The sequence below is a fragment of the Aythya marila genome (genome assembly GCF_965140915.1).
Source record: "Aythya marila genome assembly, chromosome: 3".
In the NCBI taxonomy this organism is placed as follows: Eukaryota; Metazoa; Chordata; class Aves; order Anseriformes; family Anatidae; genus Aythya; species Aythya marila.
This window is the reverse complement of record NC_139044.1, coordinates 55160923-55182621: the sequence shown is the minus strand read 5'-3', so window position 1 is coordinate 55182621 and position 21699 is coordinate 55160923. Positions and strand designations below refer to the sequence as shown.

The 21699-nt window shown below is 35.9% G+C and overlaps 1 protein-coding gene across 4 annotated transcripts in view; it reads right to left on the bottom strand.

The window, feature by feature from the left end:
* The window catches only part of ZDHHC14 (zDHHC palmitoyltransferase 14), a 109055-nt gene that overhangs the window by 23438 nt on the left and 63918 nt on the right, over positions 1 to 21699 (bottom strand). For all 4 annotated transcript variants that reach the window (XM_082756596.1, XM_082756598.1, XM_082756597.1 and 1 more), the window contains exons 3-4: positions 12955 to 13113; positions 291 to 428 (exon numbers count right to left, since the gene is read on the bottom strand). In XM_082756596.1, coding sequence (XP_082612722.1) covers positions 291 to 428; positions 12955 to 13113 — 297 coding nt within the window. The remainder of the gene's footprint in view (positions 1 to 290; positions 429 to 12954; positions 13114 to 21699) is intronic.

Genomic DNA, 21699 nt, shown 5'->3' with positions numbered 1-21699 from the left:
TACTTAGACATGCAGTATATGTGCTGCTTTTCCAATAAACTGCCTATAAAAGGACAAAAAAGATCAAAAAATTAACACTCTATTAAGGTAAAGTCAATGCTAGATCAATGACTACCATGACCAGGGTCTGCTACAGACCAGAGTGGGAGTCACTGGGGGTTGTGAAGCTTCAGAGAAAAGGCAAATAAATAAATAAATAAACAAACCCTGAATGATCAAAAGATTAACTTAAAAGTAAAAAACTCAAGTAAATGGCTACATACGTAATCTGATTTCACCAGCATACTTACGAAGGATGACGTGGGTGATAACGAATGCAAATATAAAGACTGTCAGAAAGGACAGAGATAAAATAAACATATAAAAAAATCTGTAGTTTCTTTTCCCCACACAGTTGCCTACCCAGGGACAGTGGTGATCAAACCGTTCTGAAATGAGAGGCAGAAGAAAAAAATGGAAAACAATTAATAAAATGCTGTTTACTTGGAAAAAAGCTCTCTGAATACTTTATTAAAACTCACGATTTAATTGGCATTTGCAGCTAGCCCCAGAGAAATTCTTATTTAGAAGGGAAAAAGAAAAGAAAAAGGAATATTGTAATGAAACCTTAAAGCTCTTAAATAAATTAAAGTATGAGGTGAGCTCCCATTGAACTTGCAGCATTATTATGATAAATTGTGCAGTCAGACCAAAAAGCTTATATTTATCCACTGTTACACAGAACAGTACCAACTCAACTGCATTTTTTTCAAAGCAAGGATATTTTCTTCCAGTGACTCTCCTACTCAGAATTAGTTTTCGTATTTATATCTGTCACGATGACACCTGACTTTAGTGCCCACTACCATCCCCTATCCATTAATTATGGCGCATGAAATATTCACACCTCCCACTTTTATTTTTACCGTTTTACTCCAAGTATTTTCCATTCCAGACCACTTATTTTTCAACTCAGAGTTGACACTGCCTTATAGCAGTTTAGAACAGTAAAACCATTCACACAAACCATTTTTCAAGCATTAAGATTTAGGCAGCCTTCTAAAATTTGCTTATACTTTTCTTTACTAAGCCAAACCCTTTCCCTTTATTTCACTGAGAGGTTAATGAGGACAGGAGTTCAGCATCGAGCGTCCCAAACACCAGTGCTGGAAAACAGCAGCGGGACCAGTGAGCCCTGCAGCTCCAGGCAGCCGGGAACCTCCTCGTCCCAAAACTCTGGGTAATGAAAATGGAGCGATTGTCAGGAAACAAAAGGGCTTTTCGTAACTGGAGAGATTACACTGCCATAATGTCAGAATTTTAAATTTCTAATCAAATCCAAGATCATAACACATGACAGATGCTCTCATGCTGACTGACTCTCACCCTCTGATCCTCATCCAAGCCCTGTTTTGTTTTCTATGACTTTTATGCTTCCATTGACGTACAATATCAAACTATTTGTAATTGCACAGGAAAGGCAAGCTCTAAATTTGAAGTCCTTAAGCTCTATGTTAAAAAGGCACATCTGTTCAAACACACCAGTTTATTTTAACTATGGCTTTATGTTAAAGACCTACATGGGAGGTTTTCCTTGAAGGATGTATTTAGGATTATCTCCATTTAGAAAAAAAAAAGAAATGAAAACAACAGGCACAACAGATTTCTGAGTTCACCAGACTTTCGGGTTTTTTAATGGTTTTGTGTAACAGATGTTTGGACCACATGTTTCTGCCATAAATCTGTTTCAAATTCCAGTGGGGCTATTCAAGGTGAAGTTGCTGAACTTACTTAGTATAAGGCTTCAGAAACACTTTGATTTAGAGAGACTTATAAGAATACCAAGAATTAAATACCTCCAATATCTAAATGAGTTGGCAATTTATTCAGTGGAATACACTGGTATTTCCAAAATAAGTAGCCACTGTATTTCAATAGTGCTGATTTTTACATTTTGCTTCTGAATGAGTCCTTATTGTCTGATAAACACTTTACTTCATTTAATGGGTACCTACTATAAAACATGAGCAAGTAATACCATAAAGAAAAATACAGTTACAGAGCCTTCTATAAAGTATAATCCCAGGGTACTTTTGCACCCTAATGCTTCAGGAAAAATAAAATAAAAAAATAAATCATGACATGTCTTTGGAAAATGAATTCCATACATACACATTAATTCTCTTCTATGCTCACACAGTAGGAATCAACAAATTCTACTGACAGAAAGCTCAGTTTCTAGCTGTGAAATAATATTTAAATATATGTATATGTTTGATGGATGCAGATAAATGCACACATACAAACACACACATGCAAATACACACACTCATATGCAGGTGCATACACATAAACATATACTTCTTAATAGAGACTGTATTTTAACTTACTCGCCTCTCCTCTCTATTTCTGTCTTCAGATGTTTTTGGTAGGCTGAAAGCTCTGATTGCTCAGTAAATACCTTGTTCAAATTGTGGAGCCAAGTAACTACCAAATAACTACCTAGTATATTTATAAAGCAGAAGTGGACAGAAAAGGCTAGCTGAGAAAAACATCACTATAGTGCTAAATGTGAAACAAGTCTAACAAAGCAAGAGAAGTACTAGAGGATTTATGTGAGTTCTGAATAAACCAGGCCTCATTTTTCCCAGACAGTCATAAAACACAAAGGGATGTGACATTTATGGTATAATGCCACAAAATAGTATCTTAAATAGCAAGGGATTAGAAAACAGCCAATCCTGGCAAAATGAGCAGACACATACTAAGCAGAAACTCCTACCACTGTTGAGAAATATAAACTCTCTTAAGACTAGAGCTCTTTCTTCTTCCTTGCAAAAAGAACTAACTTAATAAGTATCAATGAAGAAATAAAGTATCATCAAGTTCCCTTCCAGAAGCCTGCAAACTGAACAAACAACAATTTGGAAAAGGAAGCTTTTGCCTTTGGTCTGGACAATTCTGGTAACAAAAATTAAGATTCACCTTTATAGAGAAATGAGATAAACAACAATGCTGAGAGAAGCTGTGAATTCTGGCCCTTGTGAACCAAAAATGCAGGGCAAATAGAAATACAACTGATTCATATTATGAAGAATCATGGACTGTTTGGAGGTGATGGTTGTGGTTTTGGCTTGATTTTATAGGGTATCCTGGCATAGTTGCTGTATTTATATACTTATGCCAAACTTAATGTAAAAATGTTTGCAGCAAATGAAAAAAAAAATACAATTTTTTTCATTTACAAATGAAAAAAAATTACAAAATACTGCTAATACAAGCTCTTGTTAATAGAAAGTATATTAGAACTGTTAATGACGAAAGAAGGAAGCTATAAGGTCTGGAGTCTGTCTATCGAAGCATCTCAGGAACAAAGCAGCTTTGACAGATCATCGTCATGCACTCAATTTTAAGTGAATAAGCCAGGTATCTGCTTCAGGATGTGGTATGGTGTTACAGCCATAATAACCTAATAGAGAACTACTGAAAAAGACATTCTTGCTTCTCCTCTTCTGGAAATCCTGTGAACTACCTCTTGTCTGTGTGTTCGTGGTTCTCCTTCCACAGACCAAGGCTGGTGTATGTTTACCCTATTGGGGGCTGGTTCACAGCATTAGACTATATTAAAACTAGCATTAATTTTCTGTCGCTTAGCTCCCCAAACCAGCTCATCACACAGTATCAAACACTGAAGCTGACACAAGTGAAGAAGAACGAAGACACTGTCAGGGAAGGGGTGACCCTTTCTGAAGCAGCTCAGTGTTAATTCAGCTCAGCTCTAACATCAACCTTACCACTGGTTAACACTTGCCAGGATTGCAGGAGAAATTCAGTTTTAATGAATTTTTCAGTGTCTGAGAACAAAAGTAGATATAAACAGAAGAGACTGAAAAAATATGTGAACAGTTTATAAGGTGTAAAAGGGAGGCAGGTAAATGGAGACTAGAAGTGCTGGTGTAAAGACCACAGAAAATGAAAGACGTAAGAAACCTCACGAGATGTCAGCAAACCTCCAACAGTGACTTTATTTTACCAGTTTGTCCCAAGTGATCTAACTCGGAATTTGGCTAACGACTTAGGCTAACCAGCACCTTTGTAACTAAAGCCCAAGTGTGAGGCCTCACAGGCTCACTGAGCCAACCTAAAAGCTCAGTAGCAGTGAAAGAGGTGGTCCCGTGCTGCCCTTCCCGTCACCTCATCCCACTTCCTTCTTTCATTGTCTAAGCTGCTGCTGAGTCAGCTCAGTTCACCCAACTGGCAGGAAAGAAAAAAAGGAAATTATTTTGTTGGTTGCTCAGTGAGTAAAGCTGGCTTACCAGTGGCTGTGTTACTAAGGGCTGTATGAATGAGCACAAAGGCCAGAATCACATGAGAAGGGGAAAAAAGGAGGAAGTTCAGATGATGTTGCCCTAGAAGTGGTGAGCTGCTGGTATGACCCAGTGGTCTCATTGAAACTCATCCAGTGATATATGGGATTTGGACCACGTAGAAGAACACACAACTTACATCCTGCTTTAGACATTTCTCTCGCTTTTTAACTTTTCTGAAATATTTAGATCTGATAACTTGCTTAAGAAACGTTAACTGCTGAATATCACAGATAAAACCAAAAATGAAAACATCTCCCATTTTAATAAGCAGTGGAGCACTTGGGCCTTATTGACACAGTGCATTTCCTTCAGAAGCCACATGGAAGCTTGTTCATTGATGCTCAGAAGCAAAGAGCCAAGCCTCTGCTTTTCCACAGCACAGCATGGAGACTCCTTAAGTCCTTAAATGCTCAGCTTCCACTTTTCAATCCCTGAGCTCCAGGAAACCATGTACAAAATGACTCTAAAGCTTTCTTCCTTCTTTCAAAGCACTCAATAAAAGCTTTCTAACTTACCAAGAACAAAAAAGGTGTTTTTACACAGAAATTTTACAAGCCAGCCTAGTCCTTCAGCTTACAGCTTTTGTTGTCTGGATGCATTGTGATTTCAGAAACATTTATTATTTATGAACTGCTTCCTTTTGCCTTTGCTCGACTGGATCCCTGCACACCAAAATATGTTTTCCAAAGCTTAATGTGAAGGCAGGTCTAAGGAAGACAAAAGGTCTACAGGTACAAAACCACCCAGGTCACATTAAATTGCAGATTCCAGTGAGCACAGGTCAGAATTCACTTGGCAATTCCCCCATCTCATTAAATTAAAGCATTGCATAGCAAAGACACAAACCTTAGTCATTCACTGAATGTTTACTGTGCTTTGTTTAGCACATGAAAACATGCACACTAGGATGGGGAAGGGTCAACAGCCTGCTATTCAAATTTTGTGACAGTCAAACTCACATTCCAACTCTAGTAACCAAGAGAGCTCTAATTGAAATTACTTTTGATAGTAGCAGGACAAGATAGGACCACAAGATCCTTTGTTCTGGATGCACACTGAGCAATTATACAGGGCTACCAACACATCTGCACATATTTATTATAATGACAATTACAGCTCTTTGTAGAACTGTGATGTCATGATATGACCACATCTATTTATGCTTCTTGACTTTGTATGACAAAGGCTATTTTCAGAATTTGGTTGCTCTTGAAATGCTAACGAACACAAATTAGTTTTGTTTTTTTTTTTAATTACAAAAAGTGTTTTTCCTTCTAAGATACAGTAATCCAATCCCAGCAGCCTGAATCATGTACACATGCACAAAAACAAATACAACCATGGCATTAAAGCCTTTACAGTCAGTTTAACATAGCTAATAAAAAGTCTTGTATCCATTCTTCATAGAATGGATACAAGATACATATATTCATAAAAACTATCCTTAGATCAGCTGTTTCGTTCCATTGACTTAAAAGTCCTTACTCATAAGAAAATTATTCTTATTAAAAAGACTGATGGGACCTACCATCAACTGGTAACAGCATTTTGCATCACTTAATATGTACAACATTCACCTGTGAGACCGTCATTCTCCTAACAATGCCTTTGCTGTTACTTCAACATAAATTTCTAATCCAATTTCAACTGAAGTGAATAACAGAAGACTGATTGCAAGTTACATTCATATGCACGCTGATGTTATTTTAGAACATCTGTTAGGGACAACGCACAATAGGTCCCTTAAACCACCAAGCTTTAGTACTTTTGTATTCTGATCCCCAATCAAAACACCCCAAGAAAGCAAAATGGAACAGAGGGAACCTCCAGGCCTCAAGTTTACACTAAGGAGATACACACCAAAGGTTTACTCCAGATTACCTTCTAGACACTAGACTGATCTCTACAAAGTGAAACAGCAACGTAACATTGTGGAAAATAGGCCTCCTTAATTAATTAAATAAATTAATAATGTGCATGGATATTTATACCAAAAAGTCATTCAGAAATGCAAATGCAAGGGATACTCAGCACATTTTACAACTGTGTAAGCACTACCCCAGAAATCTAAGCTATTTGGGTGGACATTTAAGAAAATCATTTGCAATGCCAAGTTTTTCCACTCTAATCAACTTCAATAGTGGCAGACTAATGTTACTCACAAAAAGAAAATAAACATGCTTAATTTTGTTAATAAAAAATAACGATTTATTAGGAAAACATCCAAACATTGCCTTAGCATGCTCATAGTAATTAAACTATACTGTCACATAGCTCACTTCACTGTTACCTCCAATAATCAATGTTGACTAATTAACAATAAATCCTGTTGACTGCAAGCACACTAATGGTGACATTTTCAAAGTCAGCAGCAGCAGTTCAGAATAAGAGTGCACAGCAAAGGACCTCGCTGCTTAACCATCTTCTCCTTGTATACATGCTTTTGTAAATATGCTAAGTTACACATAAATATAACAAATTAGGAGCCATAAAATTGCCAGACACACACAAATCATGAAGTAGGAGAGCTCAAAAAAAACCCAACTCATTCCTAAGGTAAGTGCGGTATCCATGCATCAACCTCTACAAAGTTCATGGCTTTATTCCTCTTTTATTCTACTGTAAAGCATTTTTTTTTAATTACACATTTCTACCATTGCCTTCTAATTCCTTAACCATCTTTTAACATGTTATTGCACCAATGTAAATATTGGTTATTTATTTCAGTTTTAATAATATTCTTTTGTATTTTCTCCTAGATCTCTCTCTCTCTCTCTTTTTTTTTTCCCCCCTCTCAGAAGTCTCTACTCTGACTTCTGAGATTTACAGCATCATTCACATACTCAGGGATTTTGATAATCTCTGCTCTTTTGTCCATATGCAGACTAACACCTTAGCTATAATATATTTCTCTAAAGTAACCTTAGACACCATCCCCTGGTTTTAAAGAGACTTTCTGCCCAGTGCTTTGGCCTAAACTTAAAATAAATAAAACAATCTCTTTGACACACATACCATGCTCCCTGAACTCGAAATTACATCTGGTATATAGATGGCACACTCATAAACAAATAATATACAATGTCTGGAAATGCTGCTGTGTGCTCCATCTGGCAGCCTCTTCGGTGCCCCAAAACGGTAGCACACCTTCAACAAAAAGAGACAAACTCAATTCTCACCTGTGAAAACTGGAGAGAAAACTAAAGAGAGGGAGAAAAAGGAAAAAAGGACATAGAAGCCTTGTAGTTTTAACAGCTGAGCTAAAGAGTCACTTTTCAAGACCTGGAGCTAAGGCTTAACGGATTCAAAAAATCAGGCCCCATAATGAAGTGAAAATTACACTCTTTTTCATAGCAGTACTTCATAGCTTTATCTAAACCCAGGAAATGTAAGAAAAGAAATAGGCAAAGGTCATGAAAAGGCTTTGACAGCAAAAGGAGAGATAATAAGGGAATGAAGGAAGAGTGCTACAGAATGGAATTAAACCCAAGCAAAATGAAGCCCTGACATCAAGTGAATGTACATTGGTTATAAAGGACCAGGAAAGCTTGGGCAAATTACTCACAGACACAGCGTCAGTGTTATAAAAAAACAAAACCTTACAATACTACCCCTCAGCCTGCTTTTGAAGAAACTAGTGTTTTCCAGGCATGGTGGTGTCTGGAACGATGTCTGGGAAGAGCTGCTCCCAGACCCCACTGGTAATTCTGTCTACATCTTGCATCACATGTTAGATGTTATGTACATTTTAATCAATAATTCCCCATCTTAAGAAAAAAAAAAAAATTACAACATTGATGCTTGACTATGGAAGCTATTTTTTAGAACAGTGATTTTTATCCAGAATCTGCTGTTTGGCATACTGCTCTGTACATGACACACAGTATTTTCAAAACAATACATCTATGTAATCCAGCCAGGATCAGAAACAAGATTATAGCTACAACTGCCTAGTCAAAATGCTTTAGGGAAGTGATGATTTAACCAGAAAGGGGGTGTCTATCTGCTTCTAATATAGCATGTTTTCATGTTTTGTTTTTTACACAGAAACCATTTGCTCTTGCTTATGTAATCCACTGCTTTGTCTTCCTCAACAGCTCATTGATTCTGATCAACAAAACCACTAAAATATCCTCAATGTCCTAGACCAACCTGTACTATATTTTACTAGTTTTTAATCAAATACTCCTTTGTATGTTTAAGGACCTTAGTAATACAACTCACTTTTAGCTTTCCAAGATTGGGTTAAAAAGGATAATTTACCATTGACGTATATCCTCATATATTCAAATATGGTTTTGATTATCAAAGGACCAGCAGTTTTATTATATTTTGACCTCCAGTAAAAAAAGTTTGACTTTGTTTCTCCCTTCTCCCAAGGATCTAGCTTCTTTTTTTTCCTGGCATGCTCCCCACTGTAATATCTAGCTTCTAAGAGAAACCCAAGCTAATAAAACAATATTTCCTTTTCATCAACACCCCCAGAAAGTAGCATACATAATTTTACAGTTGGATATAAAATAATTAATACTTTTTGCTAACTGTATAATATATGGTTAAAGGAATCAAAAAAGAAAAGAAACTAAGCTCAAAGACTTAGATTTTCTAGACTCACCTTTAAGTCTTTACATAACACCCAATTTCTTCAACTGTAAGAACATAAAAACTGGAAAAAACAACCCAGATCGCTGCCAGCCTAATAAAATCTTGACACTTGTTTTCATGTTTAGGATCTTTAGAAAAGCAACCAAACTTACAAGTGAGAAGAATCCTATTTCCTACAGAAAACAGAACCATTGATAGGATTTTTGAAGAGGGATACCTCAAATCCATCAAGAACTACGGAAAACAAAGTGTTAACCCTCAAATGCTCAAGAAAGCCTATTTTGAAAATTTCTGAAAGCGTGAGAATATTCTGCAGGAAGTATCACTGCATGCTTGCCCTCTTCTCTTCTTCCCTGGGGATCCACTCTGGCCATGGCAGGAAACAGGCTGCTGCACCAACTGAAACCTTTGGTCTAGCTTAGCATGCCATTCTCATGCTCATAATGGATCTCTGAAAAATCAAACTGATTTCTTAGTAATCCTAAGGAAAACATTTCAAAGAGAGGCCATCTTCAAAACTTTGAGCTTTCAATCATTTCTGGAAAAAGTCACTTGCGTTGAAAGAAACACAGTGGAACCTGACAAGAGAAGCTATCTTTATCCATGAATCACACACAAATATATGATATACTTTTTTTTTTTTAAGGAATAAATAAATAAGGACAAATTCTCTTTTAGGAATATAAATGGTGGTCCTTGTCTTCTAACATACTGGATTTTTGCCTTGGTCTAAGCCAGTTACTTTGCTTGATAGGCAAAACTGTGGCATGTGAATACAAAGAAAGCTTTAGACATCTAGTTTTTGGACTAAGTTGATTTACTGCTTGGCTAATCATCAGGCACTGGTTTTGCTTAGTCATTCCATACTATACTTGGGGAAATAGTTTGGAAACAATCAACTGCCTCTTGTTCAGCTTTTATTATAAAAATAAAATTATAGAAAATTAATAATTAATAAAATTATTAATAATTAATAAAATTATAGAAAATTATCAAAAAAGAAAGTTGCTGTTGAAATGACCATAAATATAAAGAAAAAGTAATTTCAGAAGCAAACCTAACAATTAGCTTTTTAATAGCATCAGATAAAGCATCAACATTCAGTTGTCAAAACTCAGCAATAACTAGCCCAAGCTGAGAAGTTGAGATTATTCCTTTTTTTTTCTCCTTTAGCTCTTGTGCTTATACGTACATTATTTTAAATTTGCATATAATTTTTAAGCAATGTATTGTACACAGAAAGCCCTCAAGGGGCTAACTTCCAGCTGCCACTCATAATGGAAGTTAAAAAAAAAACTAGTCAGGAATACATCCATGATGTTTGTGTGAGGGAAACTGACCAAATTTTTGAAGGCATTACATACAAATGCAACAAACTGCATTTGTATGAAAATCCGTATTTTTCTGGATACTACTATGAAAACATGGTAAAGCTAAAGGAGTTTGAAATTGCTACTGTAAGTACAATGCTAATTAGGTAGTTTTTTCAAATCCATTATTTTTGTGTAAACAAACTACATGGTTACATATAAAAATGAGTGATAAAATGAAAATCAGAACCAGTGCCAAGAAGTAACGGATAGGCTTACTGGAAAGGTAGTACTACTAATAATGGGGGAAAAACATGAATTAGTTTCTGCAGGTACTGACATGTTAAAAACACTTCTAAGGATTCTTTAAAGGAAAAAAGCATCAACAGAAAACACTGAATGAAAGAACCTTTCTGTCATACTGCATTAAATTGTCCAGTATCATAAAACACCTTTAGGGAAAGGTAGTAAGTTATTTTTTTATAGTGTAATCAGTGCTGGTTTGAAGAAAGACTCCATTCCTTTATCACACACTCTCTGTAGTTAATTATTATGCAGCAAAAGCGTCAGGAACTAACAAGAAGGTAAAAATGAATGCGTAAGCATATTGGTAGTGGGTTGCAAACATAAGTTACTCAAGTATCCGTAGATGTGTGAAGCAGGAGTATTTTTGCACTAGTTTAATTAAGGAATGAGCAAATTATAGTGACACAAGAACACTCAAACATATTGTAAGATAGGTTAAACTAAAATTAAATAAAAGCATTATCATATAGACAATGCTGACTCTTAAGAATGGAAGCAAACCTCATAACATATATTCTGAGTAACTGTACACTCTTGCATAGTTAAGTCTTTCAAAGTATGTGAGTAATCCAATTCTGTTGACATCCATTTTTCATATAAAATTGGTTACAAATACTTATAGATTTCACTTATTACATTAAATCCACGTGAACACTTGTATGACAAATGCCTTCACGTAGACAGGAAATGAGTACTATGTAATATACCCTGAAAAGTCACAGTTTATCATAATTCTCATTATAAAAGCTGATGAGAAAAAACACAGGAAATTCATTCAAATAAATGAATTATTAAAAAAAAAAAAAAAAAGAAAAAAGCTTTAAATCAAATGTTTTTTAAATCAAAAAAGCTTTAAATCTTGTGTAAGAACAAATTGCAATCATCTCACCTATTTTATGAGTAGAAAAATCTAATCCTGTTGGATACAGTTATCACTTATATGAGTCACTTGGCTCAGCCTCTTTTCTTATATATATATTCATACAAATTCACAGCTGTTGCTTCAATACAGATAAAATCAGAAGATAGAAACTGTCTTAAGCTGGTTTCCCCCCCTCCATCACCAATTATTTCTTAGACTACAAAATTTAATATCAAAAGGACAGATTGCACATAACCTGTAGAGAAAGTCGTTGTTTGTTTATTAAGATAGCCAAAACGTTATCTTAAAATAGGTATGCATGGGAGGGTTGCTCTTATTTATGATGGATTCTCTTGATGAGGACAATAGTATTTATTTACTGCACTGGCCAACAGCTGCATTTTCATGTTGTCAGTTTTTTTGAGCAATACCACCCCACTATAATATCCAGGTTACAAATTTGATACGATACTTTCCTGAAGAGTTGTCAACTGCAATTCATAAACATTCCTCCTTGCCACGTCCAACAGCTTTTACAACACTTAGAAAACTCTAACAGCAGCAACACTTATTTACTGAGGGAACCATCTACAGATACCAACTGATGGCACAAGGCCAAAAGGCTACACATCTCGCTCTCATGTAAGCGTACTCACTCCATGATTATCATCTACATATGAAACTGTGATTCTTCCAGTGACTGCTTTATATCTAAAAATATCACTGCTGAATGCTGCAATTACATCTCTCAGCTGGAGACATCTTGCTACATTATTTTCTTGAATGCATAAGATCCAGGCTCAACGGCGTGCTAATCAGCTGCCCTAAACTCTAAATGGGATCTAATTAACTAGAAAACTACTCAGATTTGATTGGTGGTTCTTCTTTTTTTTTTTTTTTTTTTTTTTTTTTTTTTTAAGTTTGCTTTTAAATCCAAGCATATCTTAATCACCTTGCGTGCCCTCCAAAGCAACAGTCATGAAAAAGACGAGATGTTCAGAAGGAGAAAAAGCCCCTATCATTACAAAATATCCTTAGGTCCTGACATCATCTATTTAGCTTCTAAATAGCATGCTCATCCAGTAATTTCATACGGATTCTGACTTTAAAATTCCTAGTCTTAAAACATTTCAAAGGTATGAATTACCTATGGTGTGTGTTCTGGTCAGAGTGTAACCCTAGCCATTTGAACTATGCCTTGCAGAATTGGTCGTAAATTATAGGGAGAAGTATCTCCTTGTCTGCAATTTAGTTTGGGGAAGGAAACAATCCTGAGACACATGCAAAACTCAAATCCCCCTGCACTGGAAAGTTCTCCTCCTCCTCTGCCTCCTCTCAAGCTCTTAACGTTTAACAGAGTTTGTAGGAAAAAGGCTGAACACAGCAAGTGACCTCATGAGTAATTTTGTCACTAACGCTTCTTTTGTCTCTAATATTGAAAGTATTCAAAACATATAAGCAACTAAATCGAACATATGCCATAGCTTTTTTTTTTTTTTTTTTTTTTTTTTTTTTTACTCACCTACGCAGTTATCACAAAGGCTGCAATGTGAGGCACGAGGTGGGCGGAAAATCTTGCAAGTAAAACAGTATTTTAGTTTCACTGTCTGTCCATTGATGATCACTTCTTTTGTTCTGGGAGGGGGGCGGTATCCTCCTGAACTGGAGCCATTTGCAATATCTAAACATGGAAATGCAACACATTAAGTTTTGCACACAAATTATGCTGTATACACATAATCAGCCTTGATGGCAATCTGTAGCAAGTCTCAAATTTATATGAACTCCATATTAATAGACTTAAACTACATTTTTTTTCCTTCTCATTCTCCTAAAATAAGAACTTGTACAGAGAGCAAAGAGATGATCACAAGCAGCATCCATAACCAACTAATTTGAATTAAAGAGAAAAAAAGAAACACTCAAATCCAAGTCTCAAAAGCTGAAAGCTACCTAGATCACCAAATTTCTATGCTGTCATATCCCCTAGTAGTTCATGAAGAATACATTACAGACAACTATGGCTATTGGTACAGGATGGTTGAAAACAGATGTTTTTCCAAAATACTTTATTTAGTTTGACCTTGAAAGATAAGTTTGCTCCAAGGAAGATACTCATCTCTGAAAATGAGAGTGGACTGACCAGCAAGAAAGGAAAACATTTCAGATGGCAATTTCAAGAACCTCCTCTGGACAAGTTCTCTCATTAAATTCCTTAATTTTGGGGGGAACTTGGTAATTAGTCTTTTCTTGACAGGTGCTGTTCTTCAAAATAAGAAAAGCTACCTTTTAAACAGGAATTTACTTTAAATAATCATAAAAAACCCTAACTTTTTAATCCTGAAAGAGGAAATAACAGAGGTTGTAGGCCCAACCTGGTACAGCATCTATGCATTTACTTAAGCATTAGCAGCACTGTCACCAGATCTAGGCATATGGTATAAGTAAGACCAACCAATCATCATTTTAACGTCTCAAACACTGGTACAATGGAGCACATCTACAGATCTTGCTTTTCTGACATTAAAAATCTACCCCCCCAATTTTACTTTTATAAAATTTGAAGTTTTTTTTTTTTTTCTCCCTTCCCTCCTCCCCCAAAATAATTTCCAACCAGCTCATGGGGTAAAAGTGGTGGGGTTTCGGCTTTCTTTTTGATTTTAGAGCTTCAGCATTTGTTTTTCCAGTAACTAAAGGACTGATTAGACTACTTCAAAGTTCAGTTCTGTCCTTTAAATGCTCCCAAGCTGATCTATGTACTGTGACAAGTGAACATGTACAAACAGTACTTTTCTCTTCACACACCCGTTCTCATACAATCACAATCAAATAAGACCACAGAACCGACAAAACAATTTTTACTTTCTGACAGGAAGATCAGTAAAGCCAATAGGAAAACAAAGATAATTATTTTCCAGTATGTGACTGAAACTGCATTGCAAAGTCAGGGTCACCTGCACAGTTGCTTTAACGTGTCCCAGCCTGCTCACCCACTCACTAAGCATGCATCAGTAGGAGTATCTGTGGGATGCCACTGTGAATTTGACCACTGAAACAACTGCACTTCAGAAAACTTTCTTGGAGAAGGTGGATGGAAGGAAGCAATAGCTGCACATATGGGAACCAAGATATGAAGCATTCCTGAGGGGAAAGAAGTGGTGGGTACGGAAGAAACAGCTGCTGAGACCCTCCTGAGGTGTGCGGATCCTGTTGGATCTGCCCCACTCCCTGCTCTGTTGCTGGGATGCTGAGCCGGGCCCTATGATCTGCACGTGGAAGCAGAGGTTGCTGTGTGGCTCCCCCAGCAATCGATAATACTGATTTTGACCTCAAGGCCAGTACTACTTGCCATAGTATTTATGATTTAATAAGTATTGCACTGTAAGCTACTAGTGTGGCTGTATGTCGAAGCATATTTCTACAATAAAAGTTGTTCGATGTGCAATATGGACATTATCTTAAGTTTCCTAGTTTTTTCATGCTTCTGCTGCTTAAAAGAAACTTAGTCAAATGACTGATTTTAAAGCACTCTAAGCAGATACATGAATTTGATGAGGTCAGTAGGATTAATTTAATTTCTTCAGGTTACACCGAGAACCATTTTTTGCGTGCATATTGTTGCCCTTATTACACATTGGTTTGAATCAAGTAACTTTTTGTTTTTGTTTTCTTATTCAAAACTAAGCTGAAAAGACATTCTTCTGAGGGTGTAGCATAAGTGCACTTATACTGTATAAAGCTTTGCAGAGACACAGGGAAAACAGGGAAGAATTTCTTATAATTGTGGAGTTATGTTTAAAGAAAATCTTTCATATTTACAGAGAACACTTTTTCTCTGTAGAACAAGTTATATGCTTTGTGAAATGGGGAAATAACTTGTAGGAGGAGTAGTAGTCCACATGAGACAATATCATGCGTTTTAGGGGAGAAACTGTCAAAAGTCATGGTTATGAAAATCCTCTATTGCTGATGTTAGTTGCTATCACTGTAAATGATAAATATGCTTCCATGTGCCATACCTTCAGTGATATCATCATACGGAGGCTTGTAATACCCTTAGTCTTTATATAAATCCATGGACCTTATAAAGCACAGGGTTATGTTCATTTCTGACAATAAGGGTCAAGACAGACTACTAAGATGTGAACACAAATGTAGGTCATTAGCCCTAGTTTAGTTTTCATCCAAACATGTTCATGACTACTAGTTCATTGATAAAGCAATGTTTTCCATTTGATACTTTGAGAGTCAAACTGAGGTATACAATTGCAGCTTTCAATAGTGTTTAGAAATCCTAATGCACTGAATTTTGTGAAATAACACTAACTGTTTTTTTTTTCTCTCAGAGAATGTTACTTGGAAATGACTTTCAAATCACAGTCTAGGTGAATTCGCTGTTTCCCCCTCATGAATCATTTATTCATAAAAAATCCACAGCAACTAAAAAAACAAACAAACAAACAAACAAAAAACTTTCAGAAGTTCAGAAAGTCCCCTGTATTTACTTTATTTTAAAATGTGCTCTGGCAGAATCTCAAAGGCAACTTTCCTTTCCTCTGGTGCAAAAGGGAGACTACTGGCCAGTCTGTTACACTTACAATGCTGGTTTTCTAAGAGGATTTCCTTCCTAACCTGTGCCATGAAGTTCAAGTTCACAGAGACAGCCAATCCCAGCTCTCTAACTGAGGCAAATTAATCTGAAAATCCAAGTGCAAAAGCTGATGCAAATTAAATTAATGAAAACAGTCTTGCTGATTTTCCATGGAGTCAGAATTTTCCCCACGATCCTAAATTGCACAATCAAACCTGAAAGACTCAGTCATTCTGTTTATTAACTTTTTTTTTTTTTTTTTTCTGGAAACAACAACCGGGCAAAGTCAAATGTGTTTGGATTTAATCAGATTTATCTACCTTGCGTGTGCAAAACATGCCTTGTCCTCGTCTCACAATGATTTTCAGACTGTAATTAATCTTCAGTTGGACTGCTCATACTTGTGTTCTAACACAGGCAAATCTTTTAATATACGTGGTCCCTTTAATGTATAATGAGATTAACCTTCACAGAATCACCTTCCCCAAATAAACCTCCGTTTGACCACTGCTTTTTACATTTTTCTCTTCCAATCCACTACTGATGCAGTTAGGCAAGCTATTTTACAAGAAGGGTAAAATTCTCCCACTAATGGAATTGCCTTCCATCCTCCATGGTACTTTGCTGTGATAAATTTTATAAAACTTATCTAGCAGCATTAAATGTTGATGCACTAGATGGGGCTCCATCGTTTTTATTTTAGGGAAAAAACAAACAAACAAACAAAAAAAAACAACACACACACACACAAAGGACACGATCCATATCCTTGTAGGACCAAGGTACCTGAAGTGCTGCAAGAAACTTGCTTCATGTATTTAATGGAGACAGCAGTCCCAAAACCTTCTAATATATAACATACTCCACATACTTCTCTCAAACTGTAAGACTAATTACTAATGTGAGGTGCTGTTTAGATGAGAGACAGAAGCTGGAATTTTGTATACATACAGGACCCTTCCACTCAAACATTTGCTATTTTGGTCAATTTTCCTAAGATCTTAGGAACATACACTCACGCTCTAAAAGGTCTCTCCACATTTTCTTGATACAAACATACCAATGCAAGGTTTACTGTTAACTGTAAAGTGGCAATTTCAATCTTTTATCATTAGAAAAATTAGTACCTATGAATATTTGTAATGTTTCCTACTGAGGAAAACAGAAGGCAATGAGAAACCTTTGTGTATGACCTACAACATCTGAAGAACAACAACAAATCAAAAATCTGCAAAAATATAAAATTCCTCTAAGAAATGTCTTCTCTGTGTTGAACCATGTTGAACATTCTCTGTTGAATTTAAGCTACGTATTCAACAATTGGAGGTTCAAGAGGAAGAGTCATTTTACAAAGTGAAAAGAACTGAAATAACATTTGTCTGTTTCCAGACAGTAATCTCAGGGACAAACAATACTGGGAACCTGGCTTAGACAGCCACTAGCAGCTGCTAACTGCATTCTTCACATAATTCTTCATCTGATAGGCAACAAGAAATACTGACCAAGTACTGCTCCCGACTTTAGATAAAAGACTTACTGCCTTGACTTTGGAAAACGCTACATGTTATTTTCTGAAGAGCTGTACTGCATCACCTTCTTTAGGTCTAAAATTATGTGAAATGTATTCTCACTCCCAGAAGTAAATGTAATCTTCAGTGATTTGCTGAGGGAAAGAAGCATTGAGTCCAAGAGCGTTCTGAAAGACTTGCTTAATGTACAGTGCAGTTTTATTAGATTTATTTTATGAATGTTGTTTAAAGCATGCAATATCAGGCATGACAGTTAAGCTGGTATCCCATCTTGGGAGAAAGGGGAAAACATAAGCAAGTCGCACTCATAAGCAGTATTTCTTTAGGCTATTGTGCAATTCTCTGAAATGCCTATGTTGTGGTGGCCACACAGATTTAATTTTACAAGGCTCTAAGGAAATCAGACTGTGCATTTCAAAACAAATGAAAGACAGGAGAGGGAACTGCGGAGAAGTCTCAAATGCAGTCTTAAGCATCAATGAAAACGAGAGAGACAAAACAAAAGGAACCCTCAGAGATGGCATGCTGATGTAGCTAACATATTGAGTTTGGGGCTTTTGGAAGGACAAGAAAGAAAGTGAGCAGAAACCAAACTGCTTCTACAGAATAAATTGCGAGGATACACATAAGTTAAAGACAGTTACCCTGAAGAAAATTCCCAAGTATTTCTCATTATATATGGGCTTTTTTAAGGAAAGAAAGGAAGGAAAAATCAAAGTGGCCATCTTTTTATTTATCTGCACCACTCATCTGATGCAAATAAATACAAATATTGTAGAAGAATTGTTAAATCTTACATGCATCAAGTGTACAAATGATTTCCCATCTGTAAAACCCATTCCGATGGGTTTGGTTATTCTTTCACACCTTCATATTTAGAAGTATATATCTTAGAAACATTTTTTTTTTCAATTTTTGAAGACCACTCCACACTAAATGAATCACAAATGACAAAAATTATGACTGCAAAGAGGTTATGAAATTCCAAGTGATAAAGATTTGTGAAATTCAGTGTTGATAATGCAATGTAATGCACACAGGACTAAACAAATCTATTTATTACGCTATAAAAATGTATCTTGGAACTACTGTGGCCATTACAAAAGAAAAGCTGCTCAATACTCAAGTGTGGTTAAAAAGCAATGAACGGTAGAAAATATGATGGGCTGGTGTTATACTAATGCACAATGCTTTTTTATACTGAAGACTTACAGAATCCTGCTTCCTGCATCTTAAGTGATATAGAAGCAATAAAAAAGAAATAAAACAGAAAAATTGGAAAAGATCAAATGTGTGGAACAGCTTTCGTACCAGAGAAGATTACACAAATAATGCATTCTCAGGCTTGAGAAGAGATGACTGATTGAAGATGTAAAATAGAAAAAGAAAAAGCACAGGAGCAACTGTTCAACGTCAGGAAAAGAATTACTTGGTGTCAAATGAAATAATCAGGCAGCACTTAAAAAGAAGCAGCAGTACTTCTTGTCTAACTTGCAAACTCAAAATCTAAATAGCATTCCAAGTTTCATCAACTTCAGAAAAAAAAAAAAGACAAATTAATAAAGAACAAAACCCTATTAAAAAAATAAATATATATATACAACCCTTAACTCCAGAAGTCCCTAATCTGTAGGTTATGGGGAGCAATGAGGGTACAGCAGGGCTCCTCAATTCGTTCAGTTCACGTCACTTGTCACTATCACAGATCACACATCAGGCGAGATGGACTACTGATCTGGTCATGTAGGGCTGCTCCTGGTTTCATGTTCCCATAGATACAACAGCCCTTCTCAATACAGTATGTTATGGGATCACAGAACCCACGCTTATAAACACCGTGAAAAAAATACAATTGTTTTCTTTTCCAAGGCAACACCATAAAAGTTTTTTTCATGAAAATTATAATTAAGTAAAAATACTATGTAAACAAGTTTAGTTTCTCATTTGGAAAAAAAAAATATTAATAGGTCCTGCTGCATTTGACTAAGATTATGGCACTTTAATAGTAAATAACTACATTATCTCCACTGATTTTGCATTATACGAATCTCATGCACCTAGTTGCTTCTGTTCTATATTATGAGAAAAATATACACTGTTTTAAGACCTATGCTTCTTTCCACTCCTAGGCCAAACAAATACAAACATATTCTTAAATATTTCCTCACAGGTCATGTTTTCTTTGTTTCTCTTTCTTGCTGTCTTCCTCTTGAGCATCTACACATCAGGTAAAAAAAATGGACAGTGAACTGAGCCTTCATTATGACTAAGTAGTGCAGAATGGTACCTCTCCTGGTTTATATATGATTATTCTTCTCATGCATCACCAAACAATTTTCCCTTTTTATCATGGAATCACAATCTGATTGTGGATAAAACTCACGTCCCCTTTTACTCTACCATTCACTAGCTAGAATCCTTTTTGTATTTGATTTGCATTTCTAATCATACATTCTTTACTTGTTCGTTACATTTGCTAAGACTATTTAGAGTATAAAAAAATCAATCAATCACTTACAAATCCCCCCAGCCCAGCATCATCTTCAGAGTCAAGCATATTCCCTTTTTCTTGAGCCCATAATCAGTCTCTGCAACATCATACTTTATCACTTACTGTTTGCCACTGAGAGTATATTTTTGGAAAGGTGCTCACTGACTTTGTTGTAACTTCATCTAGACCTTATTTCCAAAATCTGCATAGAAAAAATCCTATGCAGGACCATATCAAGAGCTCTGTTACAGTCAAAATCTAGCTTATCTGCTTCTTCTTTTCCACTAAGACAGTTACTCCCTCAACGAAGGGCATTGTTTCAGTTACAATTGACTTTTCTTGAAATACTATGCTGCTCATTTCAAGCCTTAAATGGCCACAACCCCACTGCAGCCCCAATTCTTAGAGCTTTATCATTTCAGTTTACCCTGTCTTTCCAGAGATTAAACAGTTTCCAGAAATATAATAGATACCCATATAGTACAATATCTAATAGACAGATATACATACAGCATAGTAGATAATTTGTTTTGCCTTTTTTTTTTTTTTTAACCCTCTTAACTACTATTTTCCTCACTGACCTGCATTTCCTATCAGCAGGCTGTGCAGTTTCTCTCCTGAGATCAAAGCAGTGTTGAATACTTCAGATTCCCCTCTGGTAATCTCTCATTTCCAAATTATCTAGCATGCATTCAGCTTCTTTCTTCCTCTAACGGAGGCCATCCTGTCATCTCCTAATGTTCCTAGCTAGTTTTAACAAACATTTCTTTCCCTACTTTTGACTTTCTGACACTTTTACTACAGGCTCGTGCCTGTAGTAAAATTTTGACTCATCTTTGAAATTGTCTCCATTTCTGATATAAGTACTTTTTGTACTATTTTGGCCATCTTTTTATTTATCTGCATTACTCATCCAATGCAAATAAATACAAATATTGTAGAAGATAACAGTAGTACAGCCAGAATGGCCTCTGACTACTCTTCCCAACCCATCTCTCTATATGAGCATAGCTTGCTGGTTTGCATTTAAAATAATATATCAATATAATAGTTATGAAAATATTTTTCAATAACAGAGCTCTCTTTCACTTTGGGGATATTCTTAATTTTATGCAATTCCTTTTGCAGAAGGATTCATTAAAATTATCAAACTTATTATTCTCCATAAGATTTGCCATAAGCCCTCATGTTTGGGAACTTGAGCCCCAGACTCCACACTTGCTGTCAGTATAGTTCCTCATTTCAAGACTCTGTTGGCCCTTTTTGGAAGACCACCAGTTTTGCTGCTAAAGAAAAGACCATGTTTTTGATCAGCTCAGTGGTCTGTGCCTGTGAAGCAAGTTTTGTGCTACCATATTTTTTTAAAGCAAATTTAAAAGCAAGTTCTGAAACACCCCCACACGGAAACATCTTGAGTCCCCTAATCAACTTTTTAATATTATCCTGGATGCTAGAAAAAAAAAAAATCACCAAATTTATACTTTTCATTTTGCTATCTAAATCTCTGTATCTGACAGTCACTTTCTGTGAGGCAGAAATTATTATTGTCAGCCGCTTATTTGAAATGATCTGTTTCCTGACATAGATGAATGTGTCTTTGAACACAGGGGAAATAAACAATTATCTGAACAGGAACTGCTGCCTGTATTTTGGATT